At 41.1% G+C, this 26,550-nt stretch overlaps 1 protein-coding gene across 1 annotated transcript; it reads left to right on the top strand.

Moving 5' to 3' along the window:
* The first annotated feature begins 3,304 nt into the window (after positions 1 to 3,304).
* On the top strand, positions 3,305 to 24,694 carry tprg1 (tumor protein p63 regulated 1). The gene is made up of 6 exons (XM_080009722.1): positions 3,305 to 3,342; positions 4,181 to 4,418; positions 5,144 to 5,235; positions 7,630 to 7,806; positions 22,286 to 22,439; positions 23,721 to 24,694. The coding sequence occupies exons 2-6, from the start codon at positions 4,185 to 4,187 to the stop codon at positions 23,913 to 23,915; spliced, it is 852 nt and encodes a 283-aa protein (XP_079865848.1). The 5' UTR covers positions 3,305 to 3,342; positions 4,181 to 4,184; the 3' UTR covers positions 23,916 to 24,694.
* The last annotated feature ends 1,856 nt before the right edge of the window (positions 24,695 to 26,550 follow it).

The following is a 26,550-nucleotide window of genomic DNA, read 5'->3' as shown; positions in this document are numbered from 1 at the left end:
AAATAAGAAGGATGCCTCAAGAACACCTGTGCCTTATCTTATAAATTACTGCCTATTACATACGTACATAACAATTAAGCCCTGTGATTAAAATAGCGTACTAAGCTACTACATACCACATAAGCGTCCACCAGCATACTTAGTTAAATATGAAAAGAAGGGTGACTTTTCAGACATAATCTGTCATCATATTAAAAATGTTCTCGTACTAATTTAGGGGACTAAATAGCATGCTTGTTTGCCACTGGGGACACAGAAAAGCACTTGACTACTATAGTATGTGGATTGCACTACCATAAGCCCCTTTCCCACATGGAAAGGGGCTTAGCTCACTTCCCATCTCCCCACCCCGCGGACTCTTCCCTCCCCCGATGGAGCCGGGACAGATCCCTCGTCCCCGAAAACAACAACCCTCACCCCATGTTATTAAATCAGTGTGATTGTCTTCAACCTGTCCTACACTCTCTGCCACCGGAGAATGAACGTTCTCCACCCGTTCTACCTCTCCCTGTCCGCTCGCTCCCTCTGGCTCGGCGCTGTGGTGCAGCCGGCGGACAAGTGAAGCACTTGTGTCCGATGTCGGCGCACCGCACCCCAAACTGTAAAAGACACGCCTAGGGTCTGTGTCATTTTTAAGAAGAAAAGTAATAAATGTACCTGTCTCCGTAGAGACTGGACGTCTTTCAGCGTCTCATCTTTTCAGCCGAGCGCCACGGTTCTGATAGGACTCGCCATTTTTTGCAAATGTTTTTTTTTTCTTCTCGAAAACATCATTTGTGCATTATTTGGACTCGGCTCCACCCCTACTCTACGGAAATGTTACTGCTTACATTCCCACGCACTTCCATTCACAGCCGTAACGGCAATTTGCCGGAAATTATATTAAGTCAAGAGTGGGGAATTTTAGGGAACGACTTTAATGGAACATCGACACCGGATCCCTTTCCCACATGATGTCAATACGGAACATTGCAAGTAGATTTATGGCTTTCAGTGCAAGTGGGAGAAGAGTTTTAGTCAGCCACTAGAGGTCAGATGTTTATTGATGAATGAATGAATGAATTAATTAGTTTATTTATTTGTTTGTTTGTTTGTTTGTTTGTTTGTTTGTTTATTTATTTATTTATTTGTCGGGGACAATGCAAAAAACATTGTCAAAGGTTACAAAAACATGAAACAGATGTGTTGTGTGGTGTCTTGTGTGTGTGTGTAATTTGCGACCCCTGTCCCTGGTTAGGCTTTTCTACTTAAAAAATGGTCATTACGCATCATCATTACCAGAAATACGTAAGTTAATGATATTAACTTTTACTATGGTATTTTCCATTCTTATTTTGACACACACTCAATTATTAGTGATAAAAATTCTTCATGACATTTCAGATTCCATTTCACATTACCCAAGAAAACCTTTGCTCTTATGGCTATTTTTATAGTTAATACATAAATTTGGACGAGAGCAGCAGCGTTCTTTAGTTCTGTTCTGTGACATATCAGATTCCCCGGACATTCTAGAAACACCGTTCTTATTATCATAAAAGATACATGAAAAATGGCCAATGGCGGCAACCAAACGTGACATAAAAAAGCTACTTTTTTATATGAAACAGCTGGCATAAATGTTAGATATATGTAACATATTTTTATTTATTGCATCAACTGATTGGAGTCAAAGAATTAATGAAAAGGTTTTTATTTTTACAATCCATTTAAATTATTTAACTCACTATATTATTTAATGTGGTTGTAGGACTCCATGCATCGGCATACCTGCTTATATAGTAGCCTATTCAAAAGTCAATGTAAAATAATCAAACCAACATATTCGTTTCTCATCCAAGTCTATCATTTAACGTGTGAAATACAAACAAAATGATGATGATGATGTAGGCACGATCAAAAATCAAGCTTTATACAGTATATATAGATACACCAATCAGCCACAACATTAAAACCACTGACAGATAAAGTGAATAACATTGATCATTTCCAAAATGTCAGGTCTTGCTGGGTGTTCCCGGTATGCAGTGGGAAGTACCTACCAAAAGTGGTCCAGATGAGGTCAACCAGTGAACTGGCGACAGGGTCATGAGTGTCCATGTGCTCATTAATGTCTGTGGGGAGTGAAGTCCAGCCCGTCTGGTCCCATCCCACAGAAGAGCTACTGTAGCACTAATTGGTGAAAAAGTTAATGCTGCTATGATAAAAAGGTGTCAGAACACACAGTGCATCACAGCTTGCTGTGTATGGGGCTGCGTGGCTGCAGACCAGTCAGAGTGCTCATGCTGACCCTGACCACCGCCAAAAGCGCCTACAGATGGGCATGTGAAGTCAGAACTGGACCATGGAGCAATGGAAGAAGGTGGCCTGGTCTAAAGAATCATGGTTTCTTCTACATCATGTGGATGGTTGGGGTTCGGGTCTAATGGAGCATTTGTGGGATGTGCTGGAACAACAAGCCCGATCCATGGGGGCTCCACCTCACAACTTGCAGGACTTAAAGGATCTGCCTCTAATGTCTTGTTGCCAGACACCACAGGACACCTTGAGAGGTCTTGTGGAGTCCATGCCTCCATGGGTCCGAGCTGTTTTGGCAGCACAAGGGGGAGCTACACAATATGAGTGGTTATTAGTTGTGGTTTTGATGTTGTGGCTGATTGGTGTGTGTGTGTGTGTGTGTGTGTGTGTGTGTGTGTGTGTGTGTGTGTGTGTGTGTACAACTAACATGTAATTATTATATTTATAAATAAATAAATATTGTAATTAAATGTATTTATTGTTATTAAAAGTAATTACTAAAGTTGTTTTTGTTATTGTTCTAAATGACTCTACTTTACAACTTAGAAATACAATTAGGACTGTTAGCTCAGCTATTTAGAACTGTTATTTAGAACTGACCTCTGATCTCATAAGACACAAATGATGTCACATTAGAAACGAAAACCAATAGTTGACGCCTGGTTTAAATGGGAACGCTTCATACGTGATGTCATGACAGTTTGATTCGTGGAATTCCATGAACGTCACCACATGATGTTTGTAAGTTCAGTCAATTTTGACGCATTTAAAAAAAAAATATATATATATATATATATATATTTGTAACACTACAACAAATAAACTGGACCCTGTGTATTGTTTCCCGCAGCTGTATTTATTGTTGTTATTAAATGTCCACCCTGTAGCCTCGTCAGGAATGTAAGTACAATCACATCTTTCCACATCTTGCCTACGCCCAAAAAACAAACTCGAGCAGGAAACCAGGAAGTGACGCACCTGTCACTGCTGCCAGCGGCTACGTGCGTCTACTTTACTTTACTGCGTGAGTTACTGCAGAGAAAGGTACGTACCAGTGCGGAATTACACCGGGGACGTCTTTTATTTTTATTTTAATCTTATTTATTTTATTTTTTCTAATAAGGGAAATCCAGTGTTAAAATATTATTTGTGCTTGATGGAGTGCAGCGCTTTTAGACTGCAGTGTCACGATTAGGTCAGCACATTATTCTTTTATTAAGAATGTTTTGTTTTTCAAAATCTTGCGGTAAATGTAGTGATTGTACGCAGTTTACATTTAAATAAGGTTAACACAAATAACATTTTTTATTATTATATCGTAAGTATTATATCGTTCAACAATAACCAGGAAGTGATGCACCTGTCGCTGTTGTCTGTGCATCTGCTTTACTGTATATACTTTGTGCGTTAGACATTTAAATAATATTAAAAAAACGGTAGTACATTTCTTCTTCTTCTTCTTCTTCTTCTACTTCTTCTTATTATTATTATTATAATTATTATTATTATTATGTATTATTAATATTATTATTATTACTATTACTACATTTCAACAGGAACAAGGAAGTGATGCACTGATCCCCTCTCTCTCGCTCTCTCTCTCTCTCTCTCTCTCTCTATATATATATATATATGTATATGTATGTGTATGTGTTTGTGTGTGTGTGTGTGTATGTGTATGTATGTATATGTATATATATGTGTGTGTATATATATGGTGTATAGACTAAAATAAAGTAAAAAAGAAAATCATTATTGTTATTAATATCAACCAAGATGTAACAGGTGGCGTTTGAAAAATGACGTGGGCCTCGGGGGCCTGTAGGCTCTATTCAAAGCAGATTTTCATCCAATTTAATCCAATCTTTGCTTTGTTATGAAGCGCCATGACAGAGATGGAGGAGGAAGGACTGAGCTCTGTGGATCTGGACCACCGGGTCTCCCCAGCACCAGAACCCAGCGTCCAGCTCAGCTCTCCAGAGACCCAGGGGGAGGCTCACCCTCCGCCTGCAGTCCAGACAGAGAACGACCCCGGGGTGCCGCCCAGCACCGGGCCCAAGGTGAACCGCTGGATTACTGCACTGGACCACTTCAAGATGAGGAGATTTTTCGTCTTGAGGGTAACTATCTGTGCATCTTGTGGTGTTTTTTTTCACTTATTCTCATTTCGCAGTTACTCAAGCCGCTGAAAGAATAAAATTTACACATATTACTATCTATTAATAATGGAACTGTATCTGGGCAGCTCAAAATACAATTTGCACTGAAAACAGTGAATAAAAGTGATTAAGTAAAAGAGTAAAAATGATTTGTTTTACTTAGTTTTATACACACATTGAAATGCAAACATAGTGTCATTGGTTTCCATATCTTGTCAATTTTGGTCCTTATTCATATCTTCTGTATTGTTTTCACGCTATGTTGAAATCCAATCCAAATCTCTCAGTTTCTTTTGCATTCCACTCCCCCGGCGCTGTAAAGGTGTTTCAAAGACACACAATAGGGTTGTTTTACACACAGTAAAACAATAGGCTATATTTGGGTTTTTTTGTGTTGTATGATAAATGCACTCCTCACTTGTATGATGTAAAACAATATTACAAGCAGAGTGATTGTGGATTGGATTTCCATCCGGCTCAAATATGAAAACACAAATATGTAACCCCTTGTGCTGCTAAAAATGTCCTGTAGGACCCCAGCAGGCAACAAATAACCACAGATGAAAGTTTGTAGATTATTAAACAGAAGCAGTTATGACTTTCTTTACATGTAAGAGGATTTTGTGTAAATGCATGTTATTAAAGCATAGATTACTTTTGTGACATTTGAGTTTTTTCCCCCATAGCCTGGTACTCTGAATCAGGCCATTGAAGACATTAAATCTCTGGTCAACCAAGAGGAAGATGGCAACGTCAACGGGGTTTGGCTGATGGCTGAGTATGTTTTGTTGTTTGTGTATGTTTGTGTATTTGCGATTCCATTGAATTCAGATTTTTACAAAGATTCATTTTGATCGATTCCTAAGAGAAGGCCACCAAAATACGCTAATTCCAGGCCTGTTTTCACTGATAAAGCTTCAACAGCCATTGCTTTCTCCTGATAATAAGCCTTGGGTTTGGCCTGTTATGATTAAATCTCAAAAAGACTCTCCCACATTCCTAACGACATTTGAAGGGTAGAGGAGTAGTATTCAGATCACTGAACCCACAGTGAACTGAAAGTGAAATCTCGGCCATACTATCATATCAATATCATTGGCCCTACATTGGGCAAACTACACTGTGAGTCCCATTTCGCTATTGTTATTTGTCTCTAAGAAATAGTTTATTGCCTCAATATTGTTTCTTGCTCATATTTTCATTTATTAAGCCAGTAAATATTATCTTAATCCTCCTATTTTATCACCATTTCAGGTGTCCTATAAACAGTTCACTGTTTTCTATTAAAAGGATCCATGGCAGAGTCTCTTTACTGAAACTGTATTCATACTGATACTTAGCTATAATATAATAGAATATAATATCCTTCTTAAACCCACAGCAATGGGTCCTTAATAACTTTCAACAATGTGTGTTTACCGCTGAGTAACAGGAGTCACAGGATTTAATTTAACTCAAAACGAGCGCGGAGGAAAACCAGACCAGAGGACATTTAGCGATTGCATTCGCAAAATGTCAGCTTGTATCTCGTCTGCAGGGCTTTCAGGAAACATTTTAATGGTTGGCAATGCGATAATGAATTATACATTTAATTTATGCGGCTCTGTCCGACACATGTTACCGTTTGTCCTACAATGGCTCGGCAGTTACACTGACAGCTGGAGCAGTGTTCCCAGTAACACAGAGTCTAAAATAAACACCCGGAGAACTCTGAAGAGGAGCAGGGGTGGAATGTCCCCTCATTTAGCTTGCTAAGGAATTCTGTTTCGATGTGGATGGAACTTAGTTTTGGAAGCTACACAACAGTGCTGAACAGAAGTAATTTGGGCAACACACCAAGTGTCTCGATTAACAATCAAACAATTAAATATAACCTTAAAGTAAATATAGTCTGTTTTGATTTGAGATTATATAAATAATTTTTAAATAATAATCTGATAATAATCTTTTTTATTGGTTTAATAACCTTTGAAATAACAACCCTTTCTCATGCTTCCCATTTTCACTATTACGTTCAAATTAGGCACTATTTGTATCATTTGTCTGGGTTTCTATTGTATGAAATTCCGATAATCTTTCTCAATTCATACACATACAAGTATAATAACTTATTTCGGCTCCGTAAATCCTCCAGATAAATCATTTTGCAGGGTTTGTAATTAAATTAATTTAACAAGTTATAAACCAAATATCAGTCAGTGAAACTTTATTATAGCATTGTGTTAACTTTACTTTGGATTTGAACCTGGAGAGTCCTATGCGTCTCCAGTTTCCTCGTAAAGGTTGATACATGGTGTCTTTATTGGTGCAGGACCCACACCTTCCACATGCTGCTGCTCCTGCTCGGTGGACAGTCCCACAATCTCACTTTGAGTCGGGCACATGCACCTTGCTCTGTGAGCCGTGGGAAAGAGCCGGTCCAAAGAGATTCCCTGCCACCATGAATTAGTTGTGTACATGGGGGCTAAAGTAGCAGGTTAGAGAAGTCTGTTTTGCGACGTCATTCAGGGGACGAACCCTGTGGCACAAATATTTAATGGTGGGGCTGCAAATGGAAAACGGAGAAGTTGCTGTGCTTTGTTTGCTTTGGTTAGTGGCTTCCCAGGTTGTTGTGATTAGTAAAACAACATTAGGGATCTAAAATGCTTACATGTATATTGAATGATCTTCGCCACGGGCATTTCTTGAAATCGTTGTGCTCTTACAATACATTATTGAGCAACAATGCTGTACATGTTGTTTTTTATTGTGGTTAAAATGAATTCCTGTAGAAGGCTCACAAAGGATAAAGCTCACAAACAGTGATACACAAACATATACATGTTGAACAGACACACTAAAATACATTGTGCCTTGAACTTGTAATACACATACATACACATAATGAATCACAAATAGCAGAGATACGAAGTGCAGATTGTGTCACACGGACCTGTTCAGTCTGGGGGCCTGTATACATTATCCCGATAGTTTGATCGCTTGAGATAATGAAAAGATTGGTTATACTTGTTGTATTTTTTCTTTGTTGAGGTCTGGAAAATAGTTGAATTCCATTGTTTTCCCTTGAGGATACTGAGAGGTCAGGGTGCAGGAATGGAGATTTGCCTAAACTCATAAGGTTGTTACTTTTGACCACGATATACTGTAAGTAAATGTGATTTGGATTCCTCAGGGTGGACCACTGGAACAACGAGAAGGAGCGCCTGGTGCTGCTCACAGATCACTGCCTCCTCATCTGCAAGTACGACTTCATGATGCTCAACTGTGAGCAGATCCAGAGGGTCCCACTCAACTTCATCGACCGCATCTCCCACGGCGGCTTCAGCTTCCCCAAGCAATCCCTGCTCCTGTGAGTCCCCAAGCATCTTATACTTTGACAATTTACTACTGCTATTATTAATAATAGTAATAATAATAATAATAATAATATAATTGTAAATAGACTACTCCCAAAAAGTTAGGGATATTCGGCTTTCGCGTGAAATTTCTGGATGAACCTAAAATGCACTATAATCTTTACAGGTGAACTTAATTTGACCTTCTCTAAACTTTTGAATGCACATGTCCAACTGTTCAATGTTCAGTACGTTTTGCACAACTTGCTGTTCTCTAACAAGGAGCTGAACGGAAAAATTCACAACAGGTGTTTGATCCATGAATCGACCAATAGATTTCCTGGTTCAATTAGAATTGTTATTTAAACAGTCCTCTTCATCATGCTGTTCATTTTGACATCATGAGACCAAGACGACACCTAACAACTGATCAACAGTACCTAGCCATTGTGAGGCTTCAAACAGGATGTTCTCAGAGGGAAGTGGCCACTGAGCTTAGAGTGTCACAGAGTGTCATCAGCAGGTTGCAACAGAGAAACAGAGAGACTGGAAGAGTCATAGAAAGGCATAGAAGTGGACGTCCTTTGGCCACATCCCACACTGATGAGCGCTTCATTGTGAACAGTGCCCTGCATAACCGGATGATGAATGCCACTCAACTCCAGACACATTTAAGGGAGGTGAGAGGCATCTAATTGTCACATCAGACCATTTGAAACCGTTTACATCAGCCTGGTCTGCGTGCTAGACGACCTGCAAGGGTACCTGACCACACCACCAGGCACAGACATCATCGTCTTGCCTGGGCCAGGGAGCATTTACGCTGGACGAGGGACCAGTGGGCCTCAGTGCTGTTCTCTGATGAAAGTCGATTCACGTTGAGCAGAAATGATGGCCGCCAATGATGTTGGAGAAGTCAAGGAGAGCACTATGCATCAGCCACTGTTGTCACCAGACGAGCCTTTGGTGGTGGTGGTGTTACAGTGTGGGCAGGTGTGTCTAGTCAATACAGAACTGTCTACACTTTGTGAATGGTACAGTGACAGGCCCATACTACCTGAATAACATCATTAATACAGTCATTGTGCCCCTGCATGAACAACACAGGCCTCATTTCATCTTCATGGACGACAATGCTCCAGCTCATGGAGGTTGCATCATTAGGGAACGGCTGCTGGAGACTGGGGCACCTCAAATGGAGTGGCCTGCACCTTCTCCAGACCTGAATCCCATAGAAAACCTATAGGATCAGCTGAGTGGCTGTGTAGAGGCTCGTAACTCTGTGCCCCAGAACCTCATTGACCTGAGGGCCGCCCTTCAAGAAGAGTGGGGGGCCAGGCCTCAGCAGACAATAAGTCGACTTGTGAACAGCATGAGACGTGGTTGTCAAGCTGTACTTGATGCTCAAGGGCACATGACAAGTTATTGAGACATTGACATTTTTTGTTGTGGTATATAACACCACTGTTGTTGGCTTTTGTTTCAATACATTGTTTGAGATGAGGAAATCACCATTGCATGCTTCTACTTAAATGCCCTACTTTCATGATATAATATCACTGTAGCGTGAACTTTTTACATTTTCCATAAATGTCACCCGAAAGTCAAATATCCCTACTTTTTGTGAGTAGTGTATAGCTGCAGGCAGTGATACACAGGGTCCAGTTTAGTCGTGTTAGATACGTATAACAGTTCTCCAGATTGTTTGCACAAGTTACAATTCCTAGTTTTTTACGATCCTGTGGATTTATATGGCCTTAGTTCATGATGTTACAGAGTGACTGTTCTCAATGTAACGCCAAGGTTCTTCAGTTTCTGGTGAATTTGTAAAGTTTGGACAACAACACGTATGAAATGTTTCCATTGTTGTTTGGGAAAAGAACTGGGAAACATTTTGCTACCACTATCCAACCATTCATTGTTAATTAATTATTAATTATGTCTTCTCAAATACGCCAACGCCAACTTTCGGCTATTTTTGGACATCTGGAACAATAACAAATAACGTATTTTTCATGAATCCGGCAAACTAATGGGGACTACGGAGATAAAATGTCAATTGAACAGATCTTTTGACATCTCCCAGGTAAGAAGGTGAATAAATATACTGAACACGTAAATCGATAGTTGGTAATGTTGAATCACTACAGAGTGACCGAGTCTACACCGCACACTGGACGCGGTGGCAATGTACATTCTCAATCACAATCTATACATTTATAGTTAATAGTATGATGATGTCATAAAGCGTCTCAAGTTGTTAGTTTATTCACTAATATCTGATCCGTATGTGGATCCATTTGGATGAAATTCAAACCACAAAATCCTTGTGACATAGCGGTTTAAATGATATCTTAACCGTGTTCGTAGATTCTGTCATTACTGTGTTCCAGCTGTTGTCTGATGCTTAAAGGGGACTTATTATGCTTCTTTAAAACAATCATAATCTCAAATTATGCGTTCAAGCCAAACCTGCCTCTGTACCATCCTGTTCCAAAACGGGTTGTTTCAGTTTATGCCACTCTAAATATAAATGAGCAGCCAGGCCCCAAGATCTGTGAGCCAATGGGGTTTTAGTACAAGTTCCGGGTTCTGTGAGTCATTGAGCTTGACTCCAGTTGCATTGTATGTAGCAGTGGCGTCGTTAGGGGTGGGTATTCGGATCTGAAGCCCCGAATGTTTTGTGAATAGCCCCTGATCTTAAATAGCCCTGCAGTTCTGGCGCTGCGCCCCGATTGCTCCCTCTCTGACAGTGTAGACTATTACCACGGCACCCCAGCGATGCGGCACCCCTGATCAGTGCGCCAAAACAGTGTGGTTTTATTTGACTCCTTTTCCTTATGGAACGAAACAAGCACTGTGTGTGATGGGGACACGTTCTTCATGTTGTCCCCCCCAAAATAGCTTGAGTCTGCCTGGGCTAAGCCCCTGATGTCTTTGCATCCTTGCAGCGCAGCGCCCTGGTATGTAGTCTGTAAACTTTCACTGATTTCACCTCATCACTGCACAAAAATCTGTTTCTGAACAAATTTGAGGTGAGAAATAAGCCATCCAGTTGCTGAATCTTCACTCATATTAGATCTACAAGGACCAATTAGAAAATTAGTTCCGACTTTCATCACGGTGTCCAGAGCAGCGCAGAGCTTGGAGCACACACTTAGCCCCAAACTCCACCGTATGCTTGGAGCATACGGTGGAGTTTGGGGCTTTTCGTTTCAGTCAATTACGGAAAGGTTGGAAAATGAAATAAATACATCTACGTTTTGTTTGTAGAAATGCGGAGCAGATCGCGTGGCGCTGCCTACAGTACACTCAACCTACTGTGGACACACACACACACACACACACACACACACACACACACACACACACACACACACACACACACACACACACACATACACAAAGAATCACACAGCAAATACTTACATTTCTCTCGTCCGTAGTTTTGTCACGGACAGTTGGTATAAATTAATCTTTCTTTTTAAAGATTTGTGCTGGTCTGCAAGCCAACAACAGTACAGTACAGCACTTCCCATGATTAGCTCTCAGCTTCGATGCTAGCGGGTCCAGTGGCGCTCCAGGTATGTGTGGAGTTACTCAGATGGAGGGGGTTCTAATTCTACTGAAGCGCTTAATGACATAGTTAAGGGCTGCTAAGCTGAACGGCTCGTTCCAGGACATGTTTTCTGAACTGACAGCTCACAAAAAACTGACTGGGTTGTCTTATATCACAGTTTGTCTGTTAGTAGACTCATCACAGACGCAAAAGTATGTGCACAAACACTGACAAAGTGAGGGTTGCATAATATGTCCCATTTAAAAGATAGTGGGCTGTAAAAGTTCATGATAGGAGGAAGTATCAGCTTTGCATATCACTTCAGCTCTGTGCTTCCTGTTCTCCTGCAGGAACAAGCTCATCATTGTAACATTATTCTAAAACTATGAAACATGAAAACAATGTGCACCTGCCCCTTGATGTCCATGGTGTTGGACATCAAGGGGCATCCAAATTTGATATTTTTGACAACACTAGTCTGCAGACCTTTTTTGTTTATCGGCCTTGTTAGCACAGGCATTGGCTGATGCCGATTATCCCAAAATGCGCAAATATTGGCCTAATTAATTGGTCGACCAATCAATGGGTCGACCACTAAAATATATACAGTATATTTTATAATCTACAGAATTTTGAAGTGGTCTTCTGTATAGGGGAGCTGGTGGTGGAATAAAAGAATCCAATCAAATTGAAATGCAGCATTATTTTCTTCCTATGATCAGAGTGTTAAATAATCTGTTGGGTGGTACAGACCAGGGTGCTGGGAGAGTATTGCATTATCTCCAACAGATGGAACCACTTAGTGCTCTTCATGAAGGATTCAAGCCTGTCTCTTTCCTCCGTGTCTATTTTAATTTTCACTTATCTATTTTTGCTTGTTCTGATATACATGTGTGCTCGTAAACCGAGTAGGATATTAGTTGGAATAATGTTATTTGAAAATAGGGAAGCTTTTTTCTGTTTTGTCTCCCTGAAGACTGGTAAGAAGATGGCTTGTGTATAGCACTATACCAGTAATTCAGTGTTGTTGATATTGTCTTTCTAGTTGTATGGTGTTGTCATGAACTTAAGACATCAATATGTTTTGAATCACAATAGTGTTGTCGAAATGATTTATATTTTTAGAGTTTTGTCTGTCATAGGTTACGTACATATATGGTTCCATGTGATGAACTTTGGTGGAATTCTTTCAACATGGGACTTTGTTTATACATAAACAGACAAAGTTGACTTTGCTCATTCTAATAATGAATTGTTTTTTATTGAGGCGCAACCTCGGATGGGGCTGCACAGGCCGGGACACGAAATAGCGAAGCCGAGATAATTGTGTTACAGTAAAGAATGTGTCCTGAGGTTCATTCGTAGCCCGCAGAACAGAGAGTCACTGAACTTATTAGCGGCTGAAGCAAACCAAGGTATCCCCCTCTCCCAAACCTTTTAGAGAAAGCTCAGGGGACACCAAACCAAGTATAGCTAATTTGATGAATAAAGTGTAACGTGCTGTGAAGTCCTTTGGAGAGGGGGTGGCCTTATTTGAGGGTTTTATCGCTGCACATTACATTCAATTCTAAATAAAACCAAAGGGAGGGAAAAAAAGAGAAGAAAAAATCCCCACCCAGGAGTCCTAAAGCGACAGTTTCAAATTGTAAAGACCTGACCCCTCCCTTCTTCCCTTCATCTTCAGGGGTCCCTCTCGGTCTCTCTCCTTTTCTTACATTCTCTCAATCCCTTTCTTCCCCCAGAATGTTCTTTGTTATCTCCCCTCGAGTTCTGCAGGAGCCGATCCGTGTAAATATAAGAACTAGAAACGCTTTCATTGAGTCTCGACAGCACTCCAGGCTAAAGTATTAGACTTGAATTAGTACACAGCGTTTTTGCTTTTTTATTATCTTTACTGACCAAAACTATACTGGGAAAATAGGAAAGTGGACAGTTAATTTTTTTTTAAGCTTAAGAAGATAAGATAGATAGATACTTTATTCATCCCCGCAGGGAAATTGCAAGGTCCCAGCAGCGCACATCAAAAAACCAAGTTAGTTAGTTAGTTAGTTAGTTCCTCCCGTTCCTTCTGGATCATTGGGCGACGAGCCCCCACCATTTGCTCCTTAGCAGAATGGCTTCTTCTCGTCGTTTCCGTAAAATGCTTTTTTTTACGGGGTGAGGTTGTTAACCCCACGCCCAACCCCCAACCTGGAGGACCCAAAAAACCACCAAAGACAGTAATAATAACAAAAAATTGAATAAAATGTAAATATGAAAGAAAAAATGTCAGTATCTGGGGAAAAGTGAAATATACAATAAACCCCACAGTTAACTGTACACAATAAAGTTTAGCATCAGAATGGAAAATAATTTTCCATTCTGCCGGTTGGTCTTTTCTTTTAAAAAAAAACGTTTTACCTGAGTAGAAAAAAAATGACCAATAAAAACCGGTCCACGAAAAAAATCACTGTTACCCAATAAAATATGGCAGGAAAATGGAAAATGAACTTGAGAGTTGTAAGCAGTATAAACCTGATGAATCTAAGTAGTACAGAATACTGACAAAAACCCAGAAAACTAAAAAGAATGCTAAAAGTAACAGTAGATACTCTGCTTTTTGAATCAGCCTTTCTCCTGATGAACTGTAATGATGTTTTTATTGTTGGAAAGCACTGGAGCCCAAATAGCATAGTCCAATGATGCTCAACATCTCCACATAGTGACTTTTCATCCGGTTTCTGAGGAGCTTTGCCATAATACGATTCTCTCCTATAATAAGATTTGGCTTGTGTATGTTATTCCACAGATCTATAACAAAGACCTTTTAAATGGCCTGCTGGCTGTTAAAAGTTAAACTCACTGACCCAAAGGGGCCACCGTGCCACGCCTAGGGGACGACTTTGTTGTGATTTAGAATATTTTAACTCTGCGCTTATTTGATTAATAACCACGTTTAAAAAAGCAACGCTCTATATGTTTACATTGGTTCAGGTCCTGGAGGTCAAATTCCACTTTAGACCACAGTTTTGGAGGTTTCGATTTGTTTATGGGTTTATTTAGGACACAACGACCATGCGCTGATGAAAACAAAAACAGTTACAAATTTCTAAGTTCACGCTACTGTTGGTCTCTGATCCCAATATTTTTTTTACTGACATGAAAAAATGTTTGAATTAGATGCCGAATGCCCATATCTTTTACTCAGCATTTTGGCATAAAATCTAAATTACGTTTTTATACCCTCCACCATAAATTTCACCCTTTAGCTCACTGTCAAAGCCCAATAATTCACCCATAACATCACACTATGAAATTATGAACCCATTTTAGGAAGAAGAGACCCCAGAGCTTTTTTTGCCTCATTCTAATTGATTTTCATTTATGACTAATTTCCAAGCAATATATTTATATAGAGAGCCCTACTGATGTATGTTGGATTTTTTTAACACTGTTGAACCCTTTCTGCAACAGTGTTCAATACAGCAATGCTACTTGCTGAGGAAAAGCCACCGTATAAAACTTTTAGGACTCTGTGTGTGAATTTAATTTCATGTTGCAACTCTGTGTATACGTGCTACCGCGACATGACAAAATCCCATTATAATTCACTGTGCCCCATGCCCGGAAGAGCATGGGGCACATGCATCATTTCAGCAAGGCGGGGTGGGGGCTGCCCTCGATACATGCATGCGACAGCTTACAGGCACACATGTATTACTGTTTTCCTCCATGAAGGAGGAAAAACCACACAACTTTAGGAAATTTAAATTTAAATTTAAATTGCTCTGGTTTGATTTCCCCTGTGTATCCAATATTAACCATCATTATAATTTTGTTTTTTTTTTACGTCACATGAAAAATCACTTCAAACGCCTCATCGTTTTGATCGCTCCAAAGGTTCTCAATCATTGCGTTGTTCCGTTTTCACCCACTCATGAATAAATAAATTTAAGAAGCTGGCTGCGTGACCCCACAAGGGAAGGCAAATATTTAAAAAAAAAATTGAAGAGGTGTGAGGTTGTGCAAAGCAAACCAAATGGGAACTTTGAAAATTGGATTATTTGAACATTTAGGCACATTGCAATGGAGCTCTCCAAATCCACAAGAACGTTTCCAAGCACCAATTTCAAGCAAATTATTATTTCACAGCAGTCACACCGGAATGGGTTTTCATCGGCACTTAAAAAATAATTGACATTGGTGTACAAGCTGCACCTCTGAGGGCTGTGGAGAGACGCACCTCAATCCCCCACAGCACGCATTATTAGAAAGATGTGCATCCGTCAGTATAGTCCAGGGTGTTTCCCATATCAGATTACAAGAACAAACACCCACCACAAGACAAAGCCCCCAAGCCCCAAACAGAAAATTTACATTTCATCAGTCACTCAGTCAGTCACTGATCACATTTTTTCCACGTTTTTCATCCATCATTTTTTTCTTAGGGGCAGCGTTACGCACAGTGCTGAGCAGATGAACCTTCTTCCCAGCCCTTCCTCCAGTGACAAGCTTAATATTCATTTTTACAAAATTAGTTTTTGAAAACAGAAAACAGAAAACAGACATAGGAATCAATCTTATCAAACAACCCATCAATTATATGGAGATTTAGGAAGGGAGATCCTGACTGGTTGTTACATTGCGTTGCTGCTTGGGCGCATTTCCATCAAGCCTGTCGCATCGTGGTGATGGATAGGAGGCAGGAAGGACAGTGTGAGGATATTGATAATAAACTAATTTCAGTGATCATGTCCAGCACCTTTGCGGTAGCAGAGAGTCAGACCAGACCAGAGAGTCGGACCGGAGTCAGATCTCCGGTGCGGTCCGTCATCCAGTCCAGACTCCCGTCTCCTGGGAGGTCCATCACGGTGTGGACGGCCTGAGTGGCGCTTCTCCTTACTGCATCTCGTGCTGCGTAATGCTTTGTTCAGATGGACGCTGCAAACTGGTTTTAAATCCACTGTGCAATGCATCGCTGCATCAACCGCATCTCTCACAGCCTGTAAAAGGCGCCAAGTCAGGACATTCCAACTCTCGGACAGAGGGGATGGAGGGATGTCGAGCGCTCCCACATTTTTCCTTGTTCCTTGTTCAGTTCCTTGTCCCCCTGCCTTTATATCTTCATTATTTGGAGAACAATACTCTGTGAATGTGTCCGTGCGTCAGATCCAAAATAGGTGGTGGGGAGTCACAGATGCACATTTTAACACATTCTACCCATAATTATAAAAACAGTTTTTTATTTTTTATTTTTAAAAGGTTATTGCAGAGTGCATGGGCTGCAGCCCCCACTAGGGGGCCCCCACTAAGGGGCTGCAGACCTGGCAGCCTCCCCACACCCTGATTATCACCACTCCAGTACCTTGGCCCTGATTCAGTGACATCTTTAGGCAGCGACAAACCGAGTGCCTTTGGCCCCACCTGGTGGTCGGAAAATGCATCGCCATATCATCAGGTGCATGCTGGACCCCCTCTATGGGATTTCGTTTTTTACTTGGGATGTGTTTGGGGAGGTGGGTTTAGTTTTGTCCAACTGTGCAAGTTAGATTTAAGGGTCTCATTTTGTAATCAAAATCGGTCTTCATTACTTCTAGTAAGAAGTGTTGGTAGGGTATCATTAAAAAAATAATAATATCAGTATGCACTGATAATTAGGGCTTTCTTTTCTTTTTACCAGAAAAACTGAGTTAATGTCGCATATTGCTTTAAAATAGATACTGCCTAGCTTGAAGAAATCTTATTTTTATCTCAATCTCAACGCTGACAATTTGGCATTGAATGCCACAAGAATTATTTGATATAGCAGCAATTTTCAACCTTTTTCACATCAAGGACCCTCAAGTTCATTGACAATAGACCACGGACCCCATTTAAGACGATTTTTGTCTCTTTTGGACCCCAATCTGAGAAGATTTTTATTGTTATTGGTTTATTCCAAACCTCCGTACCCCTCTATACTGTAGTAAGGGAGATAACAGTGAAAGTAGGATCAAAACAGTATTCTCTGACCATGTCTTATAAATTAAATAAAGGCAAAATTTGACTATAACATATTTTTCTAGGGACCCCCTGAAACCTCTTGAAGGACCCCAGGGGGGACCTCATGTTGAGAACCACCGGCCTATAATATCAAAGCATTTTGATCAAGATTATAAAAACATTTTGATGCACGGCCCTGTCTCCCCTTGCTTGTTTATTAATCTTTGGCCGTGGTCCTTTTGAGCCAAAAACACAATCAAAATATATCTTATTTTATTGAGTTAAGCATCTTATTTGCTGTTAACACTCACTCTTCTCTCTCTGAAGAGAGATGTGGGAGTGTCTGTATTTTTAGTCCCGGTTACTGTATTTTTATCCAACATTCTCCAGGTGCACCTTAGAAGTGATGTGCAGCGTGTTGTGCATCTGTGGGGAGAAGATGTGTTTAAAGTGTCTCCTTTCCAAAGCGTCTAGACAAGCTAATTACTGCAGCACCCAGCATGTCATTCAAATGCAGGTTTTTTTTTCCCCCGTCTGATGGAGTTGGGTGCTGAGATTTAAAGGGATCCCAGTAGGAGTTCCTTCAGTCGCTTGTTGTGAAAAATAGATATTTATGAAGGTTCAGAAATAATGCGCCCACTCTCTCACTCTTGTGTCTCGTTCCTTATCAGACATAGTTTGTGTCTAAAACAAGGTTTTTGACAGCAAGTGATGCCCTACTTAGATCCCACTTTCATAAAGATTCTCTTGAACCGGATTTCGCCGTCAAACAATTAGTGATTAAACTATTGCAATTTGACTCGATTGATTGTGTTCCACCCAATGAGATCAAATCAGATGGCAGTTTCTCTAAATAATAATAATCAATCACCGCATGGTCCTAATGTGGGATAGTTTTACATCAATGCTGGACTCTGAATATTTAAACATTATATCATCACAATAAAATCCTAAAAGCAGCGTTCTGATTCAAACAGCAGAGGGCAGTCCGTGCACAGCAGCCGGTCCCTGCTCCTGGCGATAATTTGCGAAACGCTGCTTAGCTGTTTAGCAGATGTTGGGATGAAGAGCTTTAAATAAACATGACTCCACTTTACTTCAGAAAAAAGTGACCCAAGAAATAATAATAATAATAATAAGTGACTATAAATGGAGAAGTGTGCATGTAAAGAGTTAAACATATAACCAGTGCAATCCAGTTACAATGAGTACATAGGCCGCAATACTGTCCTCACCACACTATAAAATAGAACGAAATAATCAAACAGATTTTAGTAAATCTAATAGTAAAAAAATAGAAAGATAATTGCAAGTTGTACTTACAATTCATATACACTTTTAATCAGTTTTCTGCCACTTTGCTTTACTGAAGTTGTACATGGGAATTTTATTTCCTCTGAACCAGCTCATGACTTTTGTGCCTTATTTGTATTCCTATGCCTGAAACTTTAAAGGCAGTTATTTAATGTTTACCTTAATTTTAAAGCATTTTTGTTTTTAAAAATCCTCTGCCCCAAAAGACTTTTGGCAGATTAGTCGCTATGTTCCCGTTCACCCTAAATTAGTAGCGCTGGGGAGAGTCTTGTTTACCGCTGGCTGCCTTGTATTGTTAACGTGTGACATCCAGTTTGTATTACCTACCACACCCCCATTTCCCCGTTTGGAAAGCAGGAGGTGAAATGAGAGCAATATTTCTGTACGCAAAACAAAGATTATGCAAATTCACAAAAGCTTGGAACTCTACTTCAATGAACCGTCAGTTTTGAAACTCCTGTAACGACTTAAAACCAGATCTGTCGTCATGGGTACGATATCAAGACCAGTAGGGCCGGCCGCTCCACTCACAAATCTTCCAGATATAGTTAAAAAGGTTTCCTGTTTGGTTGATTCAGTCATGTCATTGTGTCAACCCCTTGTTGTATATATGTCGCATAAGTTTGTTTCACTTATAGTCGCTATCCTCTGCTTAAAGCGGCAAGAATGACTAATTATGAATGAACACATAATAGAGTTGCCCTCTGAAGTCGTCCAAATCTACTGAATCACCACAATCGATTTGCCACCACTTTCTTGTCAACGGCACACAGAAAGCCCTTTGAGCTCTCACTCTCAGCTGATGACACCAACGCTGTAAGGCTGTCCCGTGACTCTTGTGGCTCGTGAAAATGGCTGGAAATGATCCACTTTTGGAGAACTGACAGATAAGGTGAAACGAGGGAAAGGGTAAAATGTGACTGTGTGCCTTTCGAGTGGCGGCGGCACGGCTATGAACATGATAAACATGTGTCACCTCATCAGAGCTCTAAATGATTGTGATGTCACAGCTTCCTGATCTGCTTTGAAAATCAATCACAACAGGGAAGAAGTTACACCACTGTTATTCTGAGTAAACAAAGTTTTGTCTCTGTAGTCACGCTGATTGATGGGACCCATCGATGTCGGGCCAAGAGGGAGGGAGACGGAGAGGGCGAGGGTGAGGGAGAGGGAGAGAGAGAGAGTTGAGCAATCAGAGTTTTTTTGGCCGGGAGACAATGTGGGACACTTGCCATGACGACTGATATTTGCCTTGCGTGTTGACTTATGAGTCCCAGGCCTCTGGAAGCACAGCGCAGGAATCTTTAGCTGCTTGTCCTGAAGCTTTGCTAAGAATACAGTCTCTCTCTCTCTCTCTCTCTCTCTCTCTCTCTCTCTCTCTCCCTCTCTACACATTGTTTTGTATTTTCTTTTCGGGAGAAGTATTGTCACGGCGATGAGGTGATAAGGTGTGTGGCGGGTGAAAATCCCCAACTTAATTCCTTCCTCCTCCATGGATTTTTGTTTCCTGGTGTATGTCTATAACACCTTGTGCGTTCGGGTGACGAACCTTCCCTTTCCCGTTTTGACGTTTTCGGTGACCGTTCTTGCGAGGATGCGAGGTTTGGCACTGAAAGTCCAAAACCCCTCCTTCCCCTGCCACATAAACACCGTGCAGAGCGTTCCAAGGCCTCTGGCTCGAGAAGGGAAAAAAAAAAAAAAAGCCCAACCCTCCTGAGCCTGTCTGGACTGGTCGTCCTCCCAGTGAGAGCTTACCTGTGGAATTCTCTCTAAAGCTTTTTTATATCCCCATTTATACTCCCAGCAATAGCCCTGCTCCCCTACAAAGGGAAATTTATACATACCCAACCCCTCCTCCAGACGCTTTTGGCAAAATATAATGAGTCTTTTCAGGGCAGAGGCTTTGTGTTTTTATTTTTTTTGTTTTGTTTTTTTTTGTGTTTTTTTTTTTTTGTGTAGTTTCCTTGCCTCCCCGCTTCTACCCTGCACAAGGCGTTGTTTGGCCGCAGCTCGCAGGGTTCGGGAGCAGCGTTGTCGTGTGGGTGCTCCTTGTGTAAACAGGGCCGGGTGGCCCCGCCCTGCCACCGCCTACCACCGCGCGCCCTGATTGTTTAGCCTGCGGGGTTCGATTCCGCTCGGCAGGAAGCGCCCTCTCTCTTGCCCAAGGTCTCCGAGTGGTAAATGAAGACATCCCATTATATTGGGAAACTGTGCCCACATTAGCATTAGAACGTATGTCACTACTTATTATGTAACAGTTTAGGTAGAACAGGGTGTATAAATAAACTTTACTTGACTTGACTTGACTTGATTTCTTTTTTCTTTTCTTTTTTTTCCCAAAATATCGTCACAGCCAAAAATGTTTTTAAGTGAGAATAGATTGCTCATAACTAGTCGGAGACTCACTTAAATGTAGACATTTTCTCTTTTACGGCATCAGATATGTCCCCGTCAGATATGATGCCGGCAAATCAACAGCTAGACACACTTAATCAGCGTTTGTCATTTGAATGAAATGGGCTATTTCCTTGAGAAATACACTAGAAGTAATTTAAAAATGCTCTTTTCACAATTAGTATTTTAACTTCCTAGATAGGAGCGTCCTGCACGCAGATGTGATTCAGGACGGGTATTTCCTTGCTGCTATCACTGTCAGAGAGGCTGTGAGCAAGTAAAAGTGACTAAGTAAATGCTCATTTCGATATTTCAACACAAACTCACGTGTATGTGTGTGTATGTGTGTGTGTGTGTGTGTGTGTGTGTGTGTGTGTGTGTGTGTGTGTGTGTGTGTGTGTGTGTGTGTGTGTGTGTGTGTGTGTGTGTTTCATAATATTTTAAAAGTCCCACTTTTTTAAAGGGCAATTTCATCCCATCTCTTTCATTTTGTTTTGTTCTGAGAGCCTTTCACACACAACTGTATTATTTTTAAGTGTCTGTTAGAAATTATTTTTTTCTATTTTTCTTTTCTTTTTTTACTCCCTTTTTTCGTTTGAGTATATTCAGACGATTGCACATCCCGTGTGCTTTGGGTGGCGCACTTTTCATGCACATATATTCAGCTGTACAGCTCCACCTGGAACTCTGTAAAGGTTTGCTGGTTTGAGTGTCTCTTCCATCATCAGGCCTCGCCATCCATGAGCAGAATTTCAATGATATTCAAGTTTCCAATGTTCTTTTTGTTTTTTTGTTTGTTTGTTTTTATGCCCGAAAATGGCCTAGTTTTTACTTTTGTCAAGGAGAGTTGTGAAGGATACAATCTGTTTCACTGTGCACGGCCGTATCCAAAGGGTCAGTGGGAACTTCGCGTCTGGAGTGGCTGTGTGACTAGTATTCCATTGGAGAATGTAGCAGCAGTGCATTTCTACCACTTTAACGTGCTACAGTATGTGTCAACTGGTTGTCTATGGATCCAAAGCCATGAAGTCACGACACAGCACCTGAATTCCATTCAATGTCACTCTTACAAACTGCACTGTATATGGTGTAGGGCTTCAGCTGTTTCTGGTTTATGCCAGCCGTAGAGTAGCTCTGCATCGCAGCTGCTTGCTCCGCTCGATTTGGGAACAAAAGTAGAAAACCGAAAAATAACGCATACCATGAACCTAAGAGGAAGGAGCCGAAACTGTCATGTCCTTCTGGTGTGTTGTGGGTGTTTCCAGGAGGGAAGGCGAGGGGGTGCGTGTGTTCTGGGACCGGCTCAGGGAACCGTCCTTCACCTCCAAGTGGAACCCCTTCGCCACCGACTTGCCCTTCGTCACCTTCACCTACCACCCAGTGAGGAACACCAACGACACCTTCGCTGTGCTCTGTGAAGTAAGTCCACACCCACACATACGCTGGTGAGTCATTTTTCCCCGGTACTATAATTCCCTCTTCACAGCACAACTAAATGTTGTTACTTATCACTTGACGAGCAGAGACTGAGACAACCTCACAAAGGACCTTGTTGGAGTCAAGGTCTTAACGTTGAAAACGAGAGGTATCGATGCACTATTTTTTCAAGGCTTCACATTTTGCAATCGAATTGGGAGGAAGTGGAGACGAAATGCGTGGGGGGGAAATGTACAAGACCATGCTGTCTCATCCGTGGAGATGTCGCAACGATTGCATAATCGCAATTATCTGAGCTGACGTGGTAGTTTTTTGTTTTTTTTCAAGTCTACATTCATATCCCTCCATCCAATTTAAAGGGGTGCTTTTATGCTCTAATCTTTACTGTCAATAAATCTCTCTTCATAAGATGGAGGTTTACCATTACATTATTATCATACAGTTTATTATACATCACAGGTATAATACATGTAATACACATGTATATATTATACATTATATTAAGTAATATTGTGGCGTAAAATTAACCAAAAAAGACTTTTAATTGTATGACTATCATCAACTTAAATTAACAAACTTAAATGAATTAACTACAATTATTTCTGCTACATGTTATGCAAAGAAAGAATATAGTTCTATTACAGAATACACTTTGAACTACAATTGCAAATCCTCGTTTTAGATGGAGAACGCCCATTTTGACGCACCGGCTGCACGCTACGCCGCAGGCCAAATTACAGCCTCCCAGACCCAAGTGTTGGTGTGCAGAGGACTGGAAACAAATCTACAAAGAATGCAAAACAATAAGTGTCATAGCCTTCAAATCACTTGAAGGAGAAGTGTGCCTCGCAGGGCCCCGCAGTGCAGACAGCTTAGGCACCTTAACAGAAAGGTGATTTAGCAGAGACTTTGACTCTTGACCTACACCTCCGTCCTCTTTCAAAACTTCCACCACACCTCTCCTCCCTCCAGGGCGGGGATCGCCTCCCAAACTATGGCATTGTCCCACAGATCTGGTAAAGAAATCGCTGTAGTTTGACCCTTTTTGTATCACGTAGCAAAAACACCTGAAATCTAATCTCGCACCCGGACAAATTCCATTCATTCCACAGTTTTTTTTTGTTGTTGGTTTTTTTTCTCTTTTTTCTCAATAGGAAAAAAAAATTGAGAAAATAAATGTGATTCCTGACACACAACCCCGCCCCCCACCACCCCACCCCACTACCACCACCACCACCACCACCTCCACATTTTCCTCCACAGATCCTGGACTTTCGCCAGCAGCTCAAAGAGGCATCCGAGAAAGCCCATGCCCTGAAGCCGGTCCCTGGAAAGGCCAACGGCATCCTGGTCCTGAACCAGCCCCTCCAAATCGATGCCTACGTGGGCCTCATGTCTTCCATTGGGAACCAGAACAAGCTGGGATACTCCCTGGCGCGAGGGAACGTCGGCTTTTAGAGCCCTCGTACTGTTTGTTCTTTCTTCATCTCATATTCTCAATTTGTGTGCATAAGTTAAGTCCTTTAATATCGTAAACCTTCCTAATGTGTTCACTGTTTTGCTTTTGTGAAGCGTGTTTATCTAGTTGAAAAAGGTCCGCTTGCTTCCCATGCGCATGTAGATTCATAAAAGCTCACTATATGAAGTTTAAATCACCCTGTGATCTCCCCCGCTGCTCATTATAATTGCACGTCACACAGAATTTTCAGAAATATCCACATTTCTTCGCCTCTCTTTAGTGGATGATAGATCCCACGGAGCATTGTGTTCCTCAGTGATATGGAAATTCGAGCTCTTTCACGATGGAAGCGCTGCCTTCCTCCCCCGGTTTTTTGCTGGTACGAATCTCATCCCCCGTGCCGCCTTCTCTGGTCCCCGGAGAGACGCTGTGAAGGCGCGTCTGACAGTTTAGTTTTTATCTTTATTAGCATATTACAGTGCGTCAGGTGCTGGAATTTTCCACTGGATTCATGCATTTACCCCCTTTTTAACCGTCATGTTTGTTTGGTGGTTGTTTTTTGTGGGAAATTGTGAAAAAAGAAATAAGCCAATTTATTTTCTTTATGCATGTTATAAGTTTACGGCATTTTTATTTTACTTGACGATTTATTTTACCGAATATATGTTATCTTAAACCGTTTACTTTATACTTAATTATTTTAGAATGGCAATCCAATTACAATTAAGGTTACACTTATAGTCAAAGTTGTGATTTTTCCTCATGCAGTTCTGTTGATTCTACCATACAATATATTATATTTTATACAATATCTTGACTTTAAATACAGCTGCTTTTTTAAATAAATGTAATATTATGACCTATTTGTTTGACCTTTTTTTGTTTCAGTTCCTGTTTCACTGTCAAAGGGCAGAATCAAAACTACTTTTATCCGCTTTAAAAATAATATATCTAGAAAATACTGTTTTGACCACAATATTTGACCATCCAGAACACCAGATCACTTAAAAACTAACAAGTGTAAAATGAGCCAAGAAACTTTAGTGATGCAGTGAAATCCTATTAAAAACAGGAAATAAGGTCAAGTAGAAAGTGCTCCAGAAACGCATGCAACTGCTCTTCTGAAAGTTGAGGTTCAGGCCTCAGTTCCGCTGCTTCCAGATCATGTATCATGACCTTAGGCGGGGAAGGGGTTAACGTATTTCCTCCCAGGATGAGGACGTGTCTCTAATCCTGGATCACGCAACGTTTCTCCCCCGAGCCAAGCGCTTTTCGCTCCTCGAGTTTTTAAAAGTTGAACGAAAACAGGATCAATTTGAAGTTGATCGAGAGTATACGGGGCAACCTCCATCCGTCAAGAGAAAGATGTCTGGGGTCCTACGTTTCACAGTGGGTTTGTTCTGTAATATGTTTACAATCAGTAAAGTTGTCAATATCCTGTGTCTTTCTACATAAAGTATAAACTCTGGACTTTGTAAAAGTGTATTTACTGCTAAAATCTCTTCAATTGTTTAATAGTCGCGTATCCTCGTGGCTTAGGTTTCATCGAGTTAACATGTACTTGCAGAGAGCATAAGCAAAAGGAAAAGTATATCGGGCTATGCATTTTTTACAGGCAGGACGGATGGACAGCACATCACCTCGGTGCAAAGAAACTCCCTTATCGCAATCTGAGTGGCATGGGGTAAATACCCATAGCAGTAAATGGGAAAGATAAGTTACAGCCCTATGTGTGCTTAAATGCTCATTAATTAATCATGTTCATGTCAGCGGCACAATCCAAACTGGCAGCGAGCCAAGTTGTCTTATGACTTGAACTATGTCCGTCCCCCGTACACAAAGGTTCCCAACTACAAGTATCAAGTGCAGAACAGCACGACCAACACGGCCTGAGAGAAACAAATCTCTGCCGCTTTTAAAGTCATTTCAAGTGACTTTGCGGCGGTAGTTTTCTGTTCATCATTAAAATAAATCCCAGTTCCCTCTCACCTGTTCTGCGTGTCTAGTAAGGTGTGGTGAAGGTGGGGAAAGGGGCGATGCACGGAGAGAAGACTCAGAAGAAGGAAAAAAGCCTTCGGGGCTTTTTAAGAGTGCGTTCCATGGTGGAAAGGTAACCCTGTGCCCCAGGCTAGACAATATGGCTTGTGCTCCTGTCCAATTTTTTTTGTGTGTTCCCACTAGTACGCCATCGCACTGCTTTCATGCAGATTGCTTCACCTCTGTAATTACTAAAAATTGGCATGAACACAGATCTGACAGGAAAACTCACCAGGTTATAATTTTGCTTCGATTAGATTTGGCAAACTGCGATCGTGCGCGTCTCAAAAGTCAGCCAAATAAATGCCTCAAAATGCCTCCATTTACTTTGGATGGTTCTTAAGTAAGTTTATGCACGGGAATATTTGCAATGTCCGAATCAAACATTTTCATTGCGATCGAATGAAGAAGTTAATGTTCACGCGCATTCCAGGCGGGAATGAGACCCAGATATTCTTCTTGGAGGTCAAACTTTGGGGCGTGAGAGGAGGAAATGTTCCGCCCCGCGTCTCCGTGTCTAACCGGACAGCTACGAGCACTTCTCCGGACGGACGGGTGGAAGTGGAGGATGAGATGAGATTCCCTCTGCCCCGGAGT

Source organism: Zeus faber (assembly GCF_960531495.2).
Source record: "Zeus faber genome assembly, chromosome: 1".
NCBI classification, from domain to species: Eukaryota; Metazoa; Chordata; class Actinopteri; order Zeiformes; family Zeidae; genus Zeus; species Zeus faber.
Note: the sequence above shows the minus strand (reverse complement) of the source record. Positions and strands in the feature narration are given on the sequence as shown.

Bases quoted from the DNA above. Each gene is read 5' to 3' on its own strand.
- tprg1 (XM_080009722.1), top strand. From the start codon at position 4,185: ATGACAGAGATGGAGGAGGAAGGACTGAGCTCTGTGGATCTGGACCAC. The intron at 4,419-5,143 runs GTAACTATCTGT...TTTCCCCCATAG, and splicing joins GGAGATTTTTCGTCTTGAGG to CCTGGTACTCTGAATCAGGC. The intron at 7,807-22,285 runs GTGAGTCCCCAA...GGGTGTTTCCAG, and splicing joins CCCAAGCAATCCCTGCTCCT to GAGGGAAGGCGAGGGGGTGC.